General features: G+C 41.9%; 1 protein-coding gene across 1 annotated transcript in view; it reads right to left on the reverse strand.

Annotated features, from left to right (window-relative positions):
* Positions 1-17055, reverse strand: part of TOGARAM1 (TOG array regulator of axonemal microtubules 1) — a 116165-nt gene extending 99110 nt beyond the window's left edge. Inside the window, 1 exon segment of the mRNA XM_042782222.1 lies at positions 15016-17055. Within this exon segment, the coding sequence (XP_042638156.1) occupies positions 15016-17055 (2040 nt within the window).
* Between the last annotated feature and the right edge of the window lie 518 nt (positions 17056-17573).

Here is a 17573-nt window from a genome sequence, read left to right on the forward strand (position 1 = left end):
GGGCAGTGTTTTGTTCTGCTGTGCATGGGGTCGCTATGAGTCAGAAACGACTCGACGGCACTTAACAACAACAACAAAGCCTTGAAAACCCTATGGAGCCGTTCTACTCTGCACACATACGGACACCATGAATCAGGATCAACTTGATAGCAACTAACAAAAACACAAAATAGCTTTTAAAACTCCCACTAAAGAACTTTATCAAAGTAAGTGGAAAGGAGAGACATACATACATATGGAAAAAAGAATCTATACCTATATACTTAAGCAGAAGAGACACTGGAAGAATAGGAAACAAAATATTAACCATGGAGTTCTCTCAGTAATAGGATTGCTGAAAATTTAAAATTTCTTTTTGTGCTTTTTTGTATTTTCCAATTTTCTTCAATAAGGAGCATGTACAATTTGTTATTATCAAAAGAATTATGAAAAGGAAAATTAAGAGAAAAGTACCTTCAAAAAATATTTTACAGAAAGCAGGATATAATAAGAACAAGTCATGCTTTTTCATTTCTGACCTCCTCAATCTCTGTGCTATATTTAACAGTACTGATGACTCCTTCTTGAAATTCTCTCTTCACTTGGCTTCTAAAACCTTATTCTTTCTTGAGTCTCTTTCAACTCTGGAGAACTCTTTCCCTTTGCCTTGTTTGGTTTTATCTTCTATTATTATTCCCTAAATAGGGCTGTATGTCAAGACTGAGATTTAACCAATCTGCTCTTCCTCTAAAATACTCTGTTCACTGGAAAGACCCTCTATTCTCACAGTTCCAGCAATTATTTCTTAGCACATGACTTCCTAATCTACATCTTCAGTTCTTTTCATGTCTCTTGAGTTGTGGTCTTCAAACTTAACTTGAATGTTCTATTTTTCTTCACCTAAAGTTCACTGTTTCCCCACTAAAATCGGGGCCTTTCTATCTCTGTTCATGGGTCCATAATTACTTATCTTGCCCAAATTTTAGAGTTATCCTTTTCTCTCTCCCTCTCCTCCAACACTTAGTCACTAGATCCTTTGAAGTATCTCTTGCATCCATAAAAGCAGTCCAATAAGTGTCTCACTGGTCTCCTAATTTCCAGTCTCTAGCTTCTCTTTTTGTTTAAAAAAAAAAAAAAAAAAAAATCCTACATATTGCTGCTGCTGTGAATAATTTTCCTAAAGCATTAATTAAAAAACAAAAAAACTCTTATAATCTTAAATCACTGCTAAAATAATAGGGTAAGGTTTTTAGCCTAGCATCCAAGGGTCTCCATCCTACTCCCTCCTTCCTTCTTGCAACTCTATTCTCCCTCACTATACTACAGAAACCATCCTGCCAGCCAAACTGGTATATTTATCTTCAAAACATGCTATAAAACCCATTGCCACTAGGTCAATTCTGACTTATAAAAATCTACAGGGCAGAGTAGAATGGCTGCATAGGGGTTCCAAGGCTGTAATCTTTACAGAAGCAGATGCCACATCTTTCTTATGCAGAGCAGCTGAACAGTTCAAACCACTGACCTTTCAGTAAAAAGTGGTTTAACCATGGTGCCACCAGAGGTCCTTCCAAAATAAGCTGTTGTTGTTGTTGTTATGTGCCATCGAGTCAGACTTGACTCATAGAGACCCCTCCTTGGGTTTCCGAGGCAGTATCACTACGGAAAGTAGATTGCCCCATCTTCCTTCCAAGGAGTGGCTTGTGGGTTTGAACCGCCAGCCTTCTGGTTAGCAGTCAAGTGCCTTAGACACTATGCTACCAGAGCTCCTTCCAAAATAAGCTATAGACCAAAAAAAAACACCCGAATTCACTGCTGTCGAGTTGGATCCAACTCATAGTGACCCCTCCTCCTTAAGCTTCTGAGGCGCTATCACTACGGAAGTAGATTGCCCAACCTTCCTTCTGAGGAGTAGCTGGTGGGTTTGAACTCCTAGCCTTCTGGTTAGCAGTCAAATGCCTTAGGCACTACACCACCAGAGCTCCCAAAATAAGCTATAGGAGTATGCAATTAAAACATCAATACTTTGTCTATAAGTTTTGCTTTTTAATGTCACTAACCAATGCTACATATGGACAAGCAATGCAAAAAGCAACCACTGTCGTGGAGTCGGATCCGACTCATGGTGATACCTCCTTGGGTTTCCTAGGCAGTATCACTACGGAAGTAGATTGCCCAACTTTCCTTCCGAGGAGTGGCTGGTGGATTTGAACCTCCAGCCTTCTGGTTAGCAGTCAATTGCCTGAGGCACTAAGCCACCAGAGCTCCTATATGGGTAAGACATAGCAATTTAACACTGGATTGTAATATTAAAGCAGAACCTGGGTAAGAGCCACTCAAATCAGACCACTGATTCTGAGGACAGAAGACATCTGAGCATTTGACATGTATGAAAGGAAGTGTTGAAGCCTAACTATGGGAAGTTTTAAGGCTATAGTTTCAGCTATTAAGTAAGGATATTCCTGTTCTAAGCTATTCAGTATAATAATATGGTGTATTTTGCTCTGAGACTCAGTGGTTCACTAGGAGCAGGGGATTCAGATTTAACACATGACAAGCACAATCTGCATCCACGTCTTATGCCTTTTGTGGTTCAATCTATCTATTCCCCTTCACAGGAATACAATTTACCCTCCTCTCTACTTAAAGTCTAAGCTTCTGTCAAGAAACAGTTCAAATTCACCTTGTTCAGGAACCCTAAGCCAATTTCCCTAGCCCCTGAAATGAAAGAATTTATACAGGGAGGAAAGGTTATAGTCCTTTATTTGATACAGTGAACAGGAAGACCGCAGAAGTGATGCCTTTGAATTGTGGTGTTGGTGAAGAACACTGAAAATACCATGGACTGCCAGGAGAATGAACAAATCTGTCCTGGAAGAAGTACAGCAGGAATGATCCTCAAGAGGCAAGAATAGCCAGACTTCATCTCACCTACTTTGATCATGTCAGAAGGGTCCCTGAATAAGGATCATGCTTGGTAAAGTAGAGAGTCAGAGAAAAATAGGAAGACCCTCAATGAAACAGATTGACACAACAGCTACAACAAAGGGCTCAAGTATAGCAAGGGCTGTGAGGATGGTACAGGATCGGGCAGTGTTTTGTTCTGTTGTACAAAGGGTAGCTATGAGGTGGAATTGACTTGATGGCACCTAACAACAACTACTTATTTGATAGTGTAGGGGTTAGGAGCACACCATCTGGAGCCAAACTGCCTAGGTTCAAATCATCAATCGGCCATTCACTAGCTAAGAAATCTTAAGCAAGTTATTTAACTTTTGTGTCTAGAACAGTACCTAGCACATGGTAAATGCTATGTAAGAATTAGCTACTGTGATAGTTAAATTTGTATGTCAACTTGGCTAGGCCTGGTTGAGTGGCTGGGTAGCTAGCTGGTGGTAGTTATTCCCCATGATGAGACTGGCAATCAACTTCATGATGGGATCTACCACAAGCAGCTGAGTAGCTGCCTTTGGGATGTGGTCTGCTTCCTGTATATAAGGAGAAGCCTTGGGGATAGTCTCTAGCTTATGGCACCTTGAACCCTGCATGTAGCCATGCTGCTGTTCAGCAGCCTGCCATGCTCTGCCGACTTTGGGACTTACAATGGATTTGAATTAATGGCCTGCCGTGTGGTTTGGTAACATTAGGACTGTGCCATTTTATTTGTCGACTTTGGGCTTGTTAGCCTCAGTAGCCAGTAGCTGCATGAAGAGATGCCTCTAGCTTCAGAGGGCCGGAAGCAAGAGGCAGAGCTGAAGCCCAAGGTTGAGGGGCTTTACATAGCCCCTAGAGCCTGGCACTTTGAACTCAGACTTCTATCCTCCTGAACTGTAAGAGAATAAACTCCTCTTTGTTAAGGCCATCCCATTTGTGGTATATATTCTTGTCAGAGTGGCACTGTTGTTGTTATGTGCCATGGAGTCAGACTCGACTTGTAGCGACCCCTCCTGGGGTTTTCGAGGCTGTATCACTACGAAAGTAGATTGCCCAACCTTCCTTTCGAGGAGTGGCAGGTGCGTTTGAACCACCAGCCTTCTTGTTAGCAGTCAAGTACCTTAGGCACTATGCTATAAGAGCTCCTCAGAGTGGCACTAGGTAACCAAAACAGCTACCTATACTAATATTATGAATAATAAATGGTAACTATTCTTACTGGTAATTTATACTTGAGTAAAATTAGAGATAAATAGTTTGTATCATGTTCAGCATCATAGAGCTACACAAATATTGGAAGCTATTCTCCTGACTTCTGATTGTTCTAAACCCAAAATCAAATCCATTGTCATCACGTTGAATCTGACTTATAGTGTAGAACTACTAGAGAATTTCTAAAAGCAGACTGCCACATCTTTTTCTTCCACAGAGTGGCAGGTGGGTTTGAACAGCTAGTTTTTCAGCTAGCAGGCAAGCACTTAACCACTGTACCACCAGGGCTCCTTCCTAATTGGTTTATATATCCAAATTCATCTTATTTTCTCCTCTGACCTTTTTAATAATGTGTTGTTGTTGTTGTTATGTACCGTCGAGTCAGACCCAACTCACAGCAACCCTTCCTTGGGTTTCCGAGGCATATCACTACGGAAGCAGATTGCCCAACCTTCCTTCTAAGGAGTGGCTTGTGGGTTTGAATCGCCAGCCTTCTTTTAATAATGTGGTGCAGTATATTACTTGGTATGGCTTTTCTAGCCATAGACTTTATGATTCCCACCAGATTACTGAGTGGGACCATGCATACATAGAACTCTAATGTGGAGATTAGTTTTGTCATTCTGCTAGGCTTAAAAGGGCCTTCCCAAAGGCAGAGGGGGTGCTCTGGCAGCATAGTGCCTAAGGCATTTGACTGCTAACCAGAAGGCTGGCGGTTCAAGCCCACCAGCCACTCCTCAGAAGAAAGACTGGCCAATCTACTTCCGAAGTGATACCACCTTTGAAACTGTCCCTTACAACCTGCTGTACCTTTCTGGAGGACAGAATGGGGAGTAGGGAAGAGAGAAGAAAACTAACATTAACAAAGAATTTGTTCCAATAGGGAATTCATGACTCTCAAACTACTTTTATCAGTATCTTCTTTTAGAATGCACATGCCCATGCATGCACACACATACACAATTTTTGTAAGTCACTATAAGCTGACTTGATGGCAGTGAGTGAGTTAGAGGCAGAGGGAACAGATCTCACTGCCATCAAGAGAAGAGGTGGAGTTGGAGGGGAGCGCATCCTTGGACCCAAGATCCCTGCACTAGACCTCCTTGCTGAAAACACTGACCCACTGAGAAGACTGACTGGCTTAGACAATTAACTGGCTGAGACAACCAACTGTCTGAGACGACTGCTGAGGGACTAAGGGATGAGACAGAGCATTGGGCTTGCCAGCCTACAGAGCAAGAAAGTTGAGTGCGCCTCTGGGCAAGGAGGCTTGCTGGCAGAGAGGGATACATGTAGGTGTACCTATACCTATTGGCAGAGTTAAAAGAGCTTTTTAACAATTGCCAGAGCAGGGCAGAAGCCAGGCTGAGAGGCATGCCTGAGGGCATAGCAGAGGGGAGACCGGGCTGATTGAAGAATTGTATCCCGGGCAAGGTCCTGAACCTGAATTGTAAGCTGCTACTTGCCTAATGGGAGCTCTGGTGGCATAGTGCCTAAGGCATTTGACTGCTAACCAGAAGGCTGGCGGTTCAAACCCACCAGCCACTCCCTGGAAGGAAGGTTGGGCAATCTACTTCTGTAGTGATACTGCCTCAGAAACCAAAGAAGGGGTCGCTATGAGTCAGATTCAACACCACAGCAGTGGTTGCGTTGTGTACTTCCCTGATAAACCCTGTAACTGTGAGCTGTGTGTGACCACTGCAACAAATTATCAAATCCAGCAGAGAAGCAGTGAGTGCCCTGAGAGGGATGACTGGTGTCAGAATAGGTAAAAAGGCTGCAGGGTGGTGGCATTATCTGGCCTCATAGGAATAAGCCTTGGGCTGCTGATGTGGATTCTGTTCCCCTTCTGTGAAGTGAGAGGTCAGAAGATGCTGCCCTCATATTCTTTGTTTTTAATTGTGATTTGGGTGAAGATTTACAGAGCAGATTCACTTTCCATACAGCAGTTCACATACACTTTGTCTCATGACATTGACCACAGTTTACCACAATGCAACAGCTCCCCTCCCACTTGACTGCTAACCAGAAGGCTGGCAGTTCAAACCCACCAGCCACTCCTCGGAAGGAAGGTTGGGCAATCCTACTTCCGTAGTGATACTGCCTCGGAAACCCAAGGAGGGGTCGCTATGAGTCGGGCCGACTCGACGGCACATAACAACAACAACAACATGTTGTCTTTTAGTGTTGACATGCTGTCTTTCTAACTCAATTATAAACTTTTAAGGACAAAAACCTACTTTTTATATTCCTGTCATACATACACGGTGCCCTATACATATATGGTATGCATAAAATAAAGGTTGGTTGATAATATCAGCTTTTCTTCCCCTTTTATCTCACAGCCAATTGTCCCTTGCAATCTGCTGCACCTTTCTGGAAGACAGAATGAGGGGTAAGGAAGAGAGAAGAAAACTAACATTAACAAATAATTTGTTGCAACAGGTCATTCATGACTCTCAAAATACTTTTATCAGTATCTTCTCTTAGAATGTACATGCCCATGCATGCACATACATACACAATTTTTGTGAAAATGGTAAGGGCCTAGGAATAAGGGAAGAAGAGGCCACTACTGACATGTTTGTATTTTATTGTGAAAGTTGTTAAATCTACTGAAGAATTTTAAGGAAAATGAGTGACTGTGGTGAGATTTGGAGGGTTCTGGGAGAAATCTGGTTTACAAAATCAGATTTGCTCTTCAAAAGATCAATTCTGAAGATAGTGTGACTGCTCTAGTGTGACTGCTCTAGGAATCTCCTCACCTTTATCATTTCTCATAATGAATTTAAAAAAAAAAAAGTATAAATAGGACTGTAAAAATCCCTAGTTAACTTCATTTTATAAAGCATGACATTCTTAGTACTATCAAAATGTCCAGAAATATTATCTTCAGTGTTCTTACATTACTGACAAAAGAATTATTCTAATACTGAAGCTATCTTGTTCTGGATCACTTAAAATGAGGAAGTTTCTATTATGCTAAGTACTGTGGCACTCCTTGTTTAAAAAGAAAATAGGATAGCGGGGTAGGGAATACAGAATATGGGTAACCTAAAAGATGCACACTTTCCCCTGAAGATATTAGAACTTATTTCTACATACTTACATTACACAGTGCTATTCTCTATAAAGGAACTCTGGTGGCGTAATGCCTAAGGCATCTGACTGCTAACCAGAAGGCTGGCAGTTCAAGCCCACCAGCCACTCCTCGGAAGGAAGGTTGGGCAATCTACTTCTGTAGCGTTACCGCCTCGGAAACTCAAGGAGGGGTCACTATGAGTTGGAGCCGACAACGGCAATGAGTTTGTTTTTTTTATTATTATTATTCTCTATAAAAGGTGCCCTGGTGGCACAGTGGTTGAGCGCTCACCTACTAACTGAAAGGTCAGCTATTCTAAGCACCAGTCACTCCACAGGAGAAAGATGTGGCAGTCTGCTTGCAAGAGTTGCCTTGGAAACCCTCTGGCCAGTTCCACTCTGTCCCCTATGGTTGCCATGAGTCAGAATGAAATAGATGGCAATAAGTTATTTCTTATAACAGAAAATAATTCTCCTTTAACTTAGTATTTATTTCTGTATTACATCTTTGCTTTTACCTGATTAAGAGTTCATGGATAGTTCCAAGACAATTTAGTAAATGAATGTTGTCAGGTGATCAATGTGGAGATGGTTTAATAATTTTTTTTCTTTTTTCATAAAATTATGTACTTTTTATTTAGGAAAGAAAGGTGAAAGAATCAGTAATTCCTATTTAGGAAAGAAAGGTGAAAGAATCAGTAATTCCTTTCATGAAATGTTAAAGGAATGAGGAGTGCTGGCCATAAAATTTTAAAAAGAATTAATATAATCAAGTTGGTAGAAGGAAAAAAATGTTTTCAGTAAAGAAATGAACCCAGGCACACAGAAGCTTTAAGCCAAACAAATAATAAATTACATAAAAACTTGCACTATGAGGTCAGACTTCTAAATCTTGGCTCCACTACTTCTTTACCAGAGTTGACCTAAAGTAAGTTACTTAAACTTTCTATACTTCAGTTTGCCCACTTGTAACATGGGATAATAGTCCTTCCTTCATAAAGTGTGCATGAGGATTATGGGATAAAACCTAAAGAACAAGAACAAGGCAAGGCCTAAGAGGAATCTTTTTAAGATTAATTATTATCATCAAACATACACATCCTCAAATTCAATTTAATACATAAAACAATGTTTGACATAATAGCCAAAACCAAACCAAACCCACAGCTACTGAGTTGATTCTGACTCACAGCAACCTCCACTGTGTTTCCAAGGCTATAAAATCTTCATGGGTGTAAGTTGCCTCATTTTCCTCCCATGGAGCAGCTGGTGGGTTTGAGCCACTGACCTTCTGGTTAGCAGTCAAATGCCTTACCTACTACACCACCAGAGCTCCTTGACACATAACAGCTCAATAAATACTTGTTGAATGAATGACCACATTGAATGGGCATCTATTAAGAGAAAGGACAATTTTAACTATAATTAATGTATGCCACTCCTCGGAAGGAAGGTTGGGCAATCCTACTTCCGTAGTAGTGATACTGCCTTGGAAACCCAAGGAGGGGTCGCTATGAGTCGGGGCCGACTCGACGGCACATAACAACAACAACAACAATGTATATAAGGCACTTTGGTAGCACAGTGGTTAAAGCATTTGGCTGCTAACCAAAGCGAGATGAGGCAGTCTGGTTTCTGTAAAGACATACAGTCTTGGAAACTCTATGAAGCAGTCCTACTCTGTCCTAAAGGTTCACTATAAGTTAGAATCAACTTGGTGGCAGTGGGTAATTTTATAATGAACAACTGTGATTGTCTTCTAAAAAACTTTTCCAGCTCTTGTTTGCACAAGAAATCCAAGTGCCCTGAGATTTGTAACTTAAGACTAATTCTATTATTGTTTTGGAGCAATACCACATCATTTTAAAAAAGGAAGTAAATGTATTAAAGTAACCAAGAATTTGTCTGATTTTGAATTTTTTTATTTTATATACATATTTGGAGAGAAATTCCCTTTTTCCTTTCTCTCCTGGAAAATACGAAAAGACATGTGATATCAATGTTATTTCTTTTCTTTTCTTTTTTTTTTAATTTTTAGTTTTTCTTTTCTCCTGTGTGTCCTGCATTCTCTCCATGCGAATATTGCCTTTCTGGTGCCCCATGGTCAATTGCTCCAAGGGATGCATCTCTGTAGAGTATGTGGGTGCATCACCCTGGGTTGAGTGGTCAGCCTGTATGTCTTGTTTACTATTGGGCTGAAAGCCAGCCCCTGGAACTGAGTTTTATTCCAGGCCTGAGGTATATCCCAGAGTCGTAGTACTGGGAGGTCCCACCAGACTCCATCCAAACAGTAATTCTGGTCATTACTGTGTTTTTGGATTTTGTTCTACGTTTTTCCTCCCACTCTATCCAGGATCTCCAGACTTGATCCCTTCCTGAGTGGTTGGCACTGGTAGCCAGGCACCATCTAGTTCTTCTGGTCTCAAGGTCCATCATGTCCTAGGACTGATTGCTTCCAAATGTCCTTTTTTTTTTTTTTTTCCTTCACTCTTCTTTGCTTCCAATGATAAGAGACCATTAGCTGCATCTTAGATGGCCGCTTGAAAGCTTTTAAGACCCCAGTCACCACTCACCAAAGAGGTTGCAGAAAAAGATTTTTATGTATTTTATTGTGCCAATTGAGTCTGGTGTCCCCCAATACTATGGTCCTGAGCCGACAGATTCATTGGCTCTTTCTCCTACAGTGTCTGGCTGTCTTAGGGACTGTTCTATGTCTGTCTTCTGTTGTTGCTGTAAGGACTGCAGGTATTTTGTATCATTGGTATCTGAGCAAGATTGGCCTCAGCTGAATCTGTCCTTGGTCTAGAGTATAAATCTGTTAATTGACGCCCATCTGATTTTCTCAGAGGTTTATGTGTTAACCTGTATCAATGTTATTTCTTTTTAGCACTCAGGAATGGTAATGAAATATGGGAGAGAAAAAAGGGGGGAAATTGCAAACCCAGCACACACATAAAAATATTTAAATATTTAATCTCTACCCTCCATTAAAATAATTTCCAATGTAGTTCTTCTACAGACTGTCTATGAACAAGTAATTTTAAGTGGATTTCTTGGTTAAGTTTTAATCACTATGTTGTTGTTGTTATGTGCCGTTAAGTTGGACCCTACTCAAAGCGACCCCTCCTTGGGTTTCCAAGGCAGTATCACTACAGAAGTAGATTGCCCCATCTTCCTTCCGAGGAGTGGCTGGGGGGTTTGAACCACCAGACTTCTGGTTAGCAGTCAAGTGCCTTAAGCACTACACTACCAGAGCTCCCTTTAATCACTATAGCATCTTTCAAAAGCAACATATGGGGACTTCTGGTAAGATGGAGGAATAGGCAGACAAATGACACAGACCCTCTTCAACAAAGAAAAGCAAAACCAATTGACAGAGATACAGAAGATATCCTGGAGCCCTGAGCTTTGAAAGGAACTATACAGAAATGGATAAGCCACCAACTAGTGAAAAAACCTGAACAAAAACAATGAGTACAGAGACGGTTGGAGCTGCAGACTGTCAGCTACTCTGACGGGACCAACAGCCTGAATATTTCCAAGTAATGTTGGGACCTGAGAATTGACCTAAAGATCAGTCCTGGTCACCAAGGGCTTCAGGGATGACTTCACTGGTGGCTTATGACTCAGAAGGGAAACAGCAAGGAGGGAGACAACTTGAGTTGTTGACTTTCCGCTGTCTGGAGGGTGCAGCCATTTTCTTTACACATGGCAGCTATTTTGGATATTTAAAGTGACTGAGGGCACAGCCATTTTGAATGTTGATAAGCAGCAGCCATTTGAGATATTTAAAGTGACCGAGGGTGTAGCCATTTTGAATCTTTACAAGCAGCAATTTTGAATATTTAAAGTGATAGCATTCTCATTTGGATTCCAGGGACCTAAGAATAGGCTCTGTTTGCCAAGGTTGGCAGGGACACAGGAGAGGCTGACAAAAGGAAAGGAGACAGGTGGTGAGGGTATAACTGCTGTCAATTAGTGAATAGAGGAGCACAGCACAGTACCCTGCTTACATAGATAACATACAACAAAATGAAAATTGTGGGGAAGTCACTTCAACATACAATCACCAATTAAATATAAACACAAAATGTCACAATGCCTTGGAGACAACAGAGCATCACAGTCCACACAAAGAAGTAAGATAAAGCAGGAGAAACAAGGGACCAGGATACAGACCCAAAACACATCCCTGAGGAAGTCGTAGCATTGGAAGTCCCTGATGAGGAATTCAGAAGAATTATATTTCGGTATCTTCAACGAATGGAGAGACAGATCAAGGAAAACCCTAGAACAATTTCAAAGACAATACAAGAACAAAATGACAAAATAAATGAAAAATTAGGAATGATACAAAATCTACACATAGAAATAGAAGATTAATACTGAATTTTCAGAAATAGATAAGACAATGACTGGGCAAAGAGCAGAATCGAATCAATGGAAGACAGAATTAGGGAGATTGAAGGCAAATACATGAATACTTCTTTGGAAAGGGATCAATCAGAAAAAAAGATCAAAACAAAACGAAGAAAGCCTAAGGTTCATGTGGGATAACCACCAAATGTAATAACCTACGTGTAATAGAACTTCTGAACAGGAAGAGACAAATAAAACCATAGAGAAAATTGTCAAAGATTTGTTGGAAGAGAATTTTCCTGGTATGATGAAAGATAAGAATATATCCATTCAGGGAGTCCAACAAACCCCAACCAGGACAGACCCCCCAAAAGAAAATCACCAAGACGTATCATCATCAAACTTACCAAAACCAAAGACAAAGAAAGGATCATGAGAGCAGAATGGGAAAAATGAAGTTAACTACAAGGGGCAACCAATAAGACTAAGCTCGAATTTCTTGACAGAAACCATGCAGGCAAGAAGACAATGGGATGGTATATATCAAACCCTGAAAGAGAAAAATTTCCAACCAAGACTTATGTATCCAGCAAAATTGTCCCTCAAATACAATTGCGAAATTAGGACATTTCCAGATAAGCAGAAATTAAGGGAATTTGTTAAAACCAGACCAACCTTACAAGAGATGCTAAAGGAAGCCCTTCGGAGAGAGAAGCAACAACAGCCAACAACAACAGACCATTCACACACACGATAATATAACCCAGAAACCAACCCAGTTATGGAAGTATCTAAAGTAAATAAGCCTACAAGATTGTAAACAGGGAACCAGAGACATCAATTGACAAATGTGGACAATTACAAACCAAAAAGAGGGAAGAAACTGTGTCGTTACAGAAGTTCTAGATGGTAGGGAAGTCAAGACAACAAGATAAAATGGACTGCTCTAAACTTGGGAAGAAAACTATAAATCACAGGGTAACCTCAAAGGAAAATGATAAACCTTCACATCAAAAAAGAGGACCAGCATAAATATTCATCAAATACTAAAACAACAGCAATGAAGGAAGTGATAACATGATTCATAAACAAAACAAGCTCAGCATAGAAAATTATATGGAACAAAGAAATTGACACCACAAAAAAGCACATATCAAAATTCACATTTGCCAATAATTACATATCTGGCAAGGGACTAATCTCCAAGATTTATAGTGGAAGAGTGGAGGACCAAACTATGGTACATACACATAATGGAATGCTATGCAGCACTGAAGAATAATGTAGAATCTGCAAAACACCACAGAATATGGATGAACTTGGAGGATATTATGCTGAGTAACATAAGTCAATCACAGAAGAACAAATATAGCATTAGTTATTTGTTGTGGAGGGTCAAGGAAAGGTTTATATATGGAGGGAAACTGTTGGTTGCCAGGGGTGGGAGGGCAGGAGAGGGAACACTGCAAAAAAAAAAAAAAAGCATTGATCCACGTCACTTTAGTTTTTTAGTTTTGTGTATTCCACTGTAGATAAATTATATTTCAATAAAACACATTAAAAGTAAATTTTTTAAAAATGATAGAGGTAAGGATTATTATTGGATGTTAAGAATAGCAGGTGAAAGGTTGTTGGGTAGTAAGTTTCTATTTATCAGCCTACAGATTATTTGCTAATTGTTGTTGTTGTTGTTATTTGCCGCGGAGTTGGCCCCGACTCATAGCAACCCCTCCTTGGGTTTCCGAGGCAGTATCACTATGGAAATAGGATTGCCCAACCTTCCTTCCGAGGAGTGGCTGGTGGGTTTGAACTGCCAGCCTTCTGGTTAGCAGTCAAGTGCCTTAGGCACTATGCTACCAAAGAAATATATACCCTTATAACGGAGAGAGATGGCTATCACCACTTAACCCCAACTATTTAATTTACCATCACTAATAGTGGCACAACCTGATATTATATGCTTTGTGAGATGATGTAAAGGGAAAGTCACAACATACTCTACATAACATTCTTGCCAAAATGTTATCTTGAATCTGATCATAAGGAAAAGTTAAAAATATTGGGCATTCTACAGAACCTCCACCCAGACTCTTCAGAAAGTCAGTGTCATGAAAAAGCAAGCATGCAAATAAGTAGAGGTACTGTTTTACAGAAAAAAGACCTATTAACTTATCAACCTTGATTGTATCCTAATAATAAAAGAACAACTATAAAATGCATCTTTGGGACAACTGGAGAAATTTAAATGCAGTCTATGTATTATATTGAGTTATTATCGACATTTTGTAGTGTGACAATGGTATCATGTGACAAAGGAGATATTTAGGGGTGAAATGTCAAGGTATCTGCAAATTATTTTCAACTGATTCAGCAAATACGGCAAATTGTTGACAAGTGATAAGTATAGGTGAAGTATATGGTTGTTCATTGTGCTACTGTTTTAACTCAGCTGTAGATTTGGAATTTTAAAAATAAAAAACTTCTGGGGAAAAAATCTCAGTTCAGATATCACACCTTCTCTGAAGGCTGACATTTTAGTTGTTGTATCTCCAGTATCCCACAGGAGCTCTGGTAGCGTAGTGTCTAAGGCACTTGACTGCTAACCAGAAGGCTGGTGGTTCAAACCCACCAGCTACTCCTCGGAAGGAAGATGGGGCAATCTACTTCCGTAGTGACGCTGCCTCGGAAATCCAAGGAGGGGTAGCTATGAGTCGGGTCCGACTCGACAGCACTAACAACAACAACACCTCCAGTATCCCACAGGATTTTAATACTTCTATTTTAGCACTTAACACATTTGTAGCTGCCTGATTATAGGTCTTTTCCTCTAAACTGCGTATAAACAGTCTCATCTTTGTTTCCAGAATGTAGTTCCTTATCTGGCACCTGCTAGGTATTTTCAGTTTGTTGTACGTATGAGAAAAGTAACATGGCTAAAGTGACAGGTCAAAACTAAAATTCAGGTATTGTTTATAACACATTGTGCCTCAAATTTAATGAAATCCATGACGCAGTAAGCCTATCAAATGTACTCAAATCCATCAAGTAAGATGCCTATTAAATGTGACCTTAAGGAAACTCTGTATAATGCAAACAGTTAAGTGCAGTTAAGCACTTGGTAACTAACCAAGTAGTTGTTGGTTAGAATCCACTAGAAGGTACCTTGGAAGAAAGGCCTTGCAATCTAATTCCAAAAGATCACAACCATTAAAAACCCTACAGAGCAGCTCTATTCTGACACATACAGGGTCACCATGAGTTGGAATCTATGACAAATGGTATTGGTCTGTGACCTGTACCAAATAGATACCCACATCAACATTCAAACGGATTTAAAAACAAAGCAAAACAACCCTCAGGCCACCTCACTATTAAGTGACTACAGACCATATGAAAACTTATTTTCATTTAGAATTATTTCAGTGTCCAGTTAATAGAGAAGATGCATACCTGCTCTATATCCTTGGCATTGGAGGTCTGGTTTTCTCCCATGACTCCAGGCTGCTCATTTTCCCATGGTAATTTATTTTTTCCTTTCCCTGCACTTAACACCCTTCGGGTACAGACAGTTGGACTGTATGATCCATAAATCTGCATGCTATCCCTCGTATGGTCACCACAGTGACAGTGCGCACTCTGTGTTCTGTTGCCAGCCAAAAGCCAGTCTGTATCTGCTCCATGTGCTAAATGGCTTGACCTACACTGGGCAGAAGATGGCATGAGTGTTGCATATTCCACAAATCCCTGTTCTGTTAACCTTGGGAGGGTTTTCCTAGCCAATCTGGCCTGTACAGCATTCATTACTCCATCTCCATTATCTTGAAGTTCAACAGTATCTACAGCTTTGAAAAGGATACTGGTTTTACCTGAGCCCATGGATGATGCTAACACAGCAAAAGCTTCTAAAGCTGCTTGCCGTACCCTGCGTTTACCATCTACAAGAGCTGGGGCAAGATCGAAAGACAGTTTGGGTAAGTCAAAATCCTCACTGGGATAGGTCAGGAGCGAGCAGATGCAAATGTTCACCACCTCCTCTCTCACTCTGGAATGCTTATGTTTGAGGTGTTCCAGGAGTAAATAAAGCACCTGTTGAGGACCTACTTCCTTCATCAGCTTGAGGAAAATTTTCATGTATTCTTGCTTGATCACCAACTTGTTGTCTGCCAGCACTTTGACAGAAGCTGCTATAACGGGTCCCAGGAACTGTTGTACCTGTTCTCCAAGGCGAATAACTAGTAAATTCAAGACCTGGAGTGTGCCGTGGACTACTTTAAAGTTAGAATCATCTAACAAATTATACAGTAAGCTAATGAAACCTACAAGACTAGAATGAGGCGTAGAACTAGGATTAAATTTTCCCAGCACCTGCTTTAGTTCTTCAATGGCCTGAGTCCTGTTTTTATAGTTTTCCTGATCTAACAATCTTGAATGCAGTTCTTGAGGAATAATCCCAAATTTAAGATTGCTGTTGGAAAGAGTCGCTGCACAGGGAAGGGGATCTTCAGGAACTGCAGAGGCTTCAAGTTCCAAATAATAAGGAACCTGACTTCCAAACTGGGACTCCAGGCGGCGATTGTAGTGTCTTCTCAGAGCAGACGGCAAGCGAGAGATATACGACTGAAACCTCTCCTGGCCAAGTCGCTCCCCAATTTGTTGAAGAGCTGAGAAAGCAGTCTCAGCTTCTTCCTCTGTTTCCTGATTGCCAAGCTTGCGGGCTAGGGATATTATCACCTCGGCGAGATCAAGGCCGAGTAACAAATCCTCAGGAGTAAGCAAGATAGGAAGCAGTAGAGCTGTGGAAGCTCTAAGCCTGGCATCGGTACTTTCCAGTCCTTGGTGTATAAGAGTTCTCAGCACCTGACCAGAACTACGCTTCAGACAAATGTGCAGGATCTGCAGCGCATCTTTTCGCAGGGCTGCATTCTCTTCCCGTAAAGAGAGAACTAGTTGAGGCAGAAGTGCTAAGCTAAAGGCCTCTTCCAGCTGTCCTGCCTCCCCCTGGCCCCGGAGAACGTCCGAGAGAAGTTGCAAGCAGAGTCGCTTCTCATCACTACCGCCTTCCATAAGTACTCGGCCCAAAGCCCGGTACAACGCTTCCTTCCGTCGCGGGAAGCCAAGTCTACCTCCCCGCCGCGGCAAAGCAGCTTGCAAAGCCTGGAAGGCCTCAGAAGGATCCGGCGCCGCGCGGAGGAGCTGAAGGATCCGAGTCTCTTCTTCATCTCCCCCAGACAAGCTACCTCCAGACCCAGACCAGCCACTAGAACCTGCCTCCACGGGCATCAAGAGGTTCGAGACCAAAGGAGTCGGGGGGCAGGAACTGTGGTCGCCAGCAGCTCCACGGCAGCAGTAGCTTTTCTCTCCTCTCATTGTGCCCCCAACTCGACTTTCATCAGTCCCTGGGGCCGAAGAACGACTGCGGCTCTGTAGGCGATAGGCACAGAGGGCTGGAAGGGGCGGCAGCAGGAACAGCGCGGAGGGCGCAGCCGCCATGGAGAGTGGTCAGGGGGCGATGGTTGGAGGGAACCATTGCCATCTCTGAAGGGCTCGATGGAGCCCAGCCTTTCTGCTCTTCTCCAGATCCCAAGCTGCAGAGGAGGAAAAGAAGCAGCTCCAACCTGCTAGCTAGGCAGCTCCAAGAGAAAGCCTTCGGCAAAATGGCCCCCGTTTAGCCCTAGACCCCGCAGCTGCCGCCGGGCGTAACCAGGGGACCCACGTGACCAAACCGATCGCTTCCATGGTGATTTACCAGCGCGGAACTCTTGACCCGGAACTCTACCTACCGTGGTGAATGCCGGGACATGTAGTTCACTTCAGGTGTTTTGACTGGGGCAGAAGACTCATGGAAGAGGAAGTCTGACACTTTGCGAAGGGGTGGCCCAGAAGAGGAGGAGGAGTGAAGACATTAGGCGGAAGTGACGCTCCCCCCGGCTCGGGGCGGAAATTCCCCGCCCCACCCGTAAGAGTTGGTGTTTGACCAGAGCCAAGTGAAGCTTTTGCCCGGGATCCAG

The sequence above is a fragment of the Orycteropus afer genome, unplaced genomic scaffold (genome assembly GCF_000298275.1).
Source record: "Orycteropus afer afer isolate SDZICR_OR568_19922 unplaced genomic scaffold, OryAfe1.0 scaffold00265, whole genome shotgun sequence".
Lineage (NCBI taxonomy): Eukaryota > Metazoa > Chordata > Mammalia > Tubulidentata > Orycteropodidae > Orycteropus > Orycteropus afer.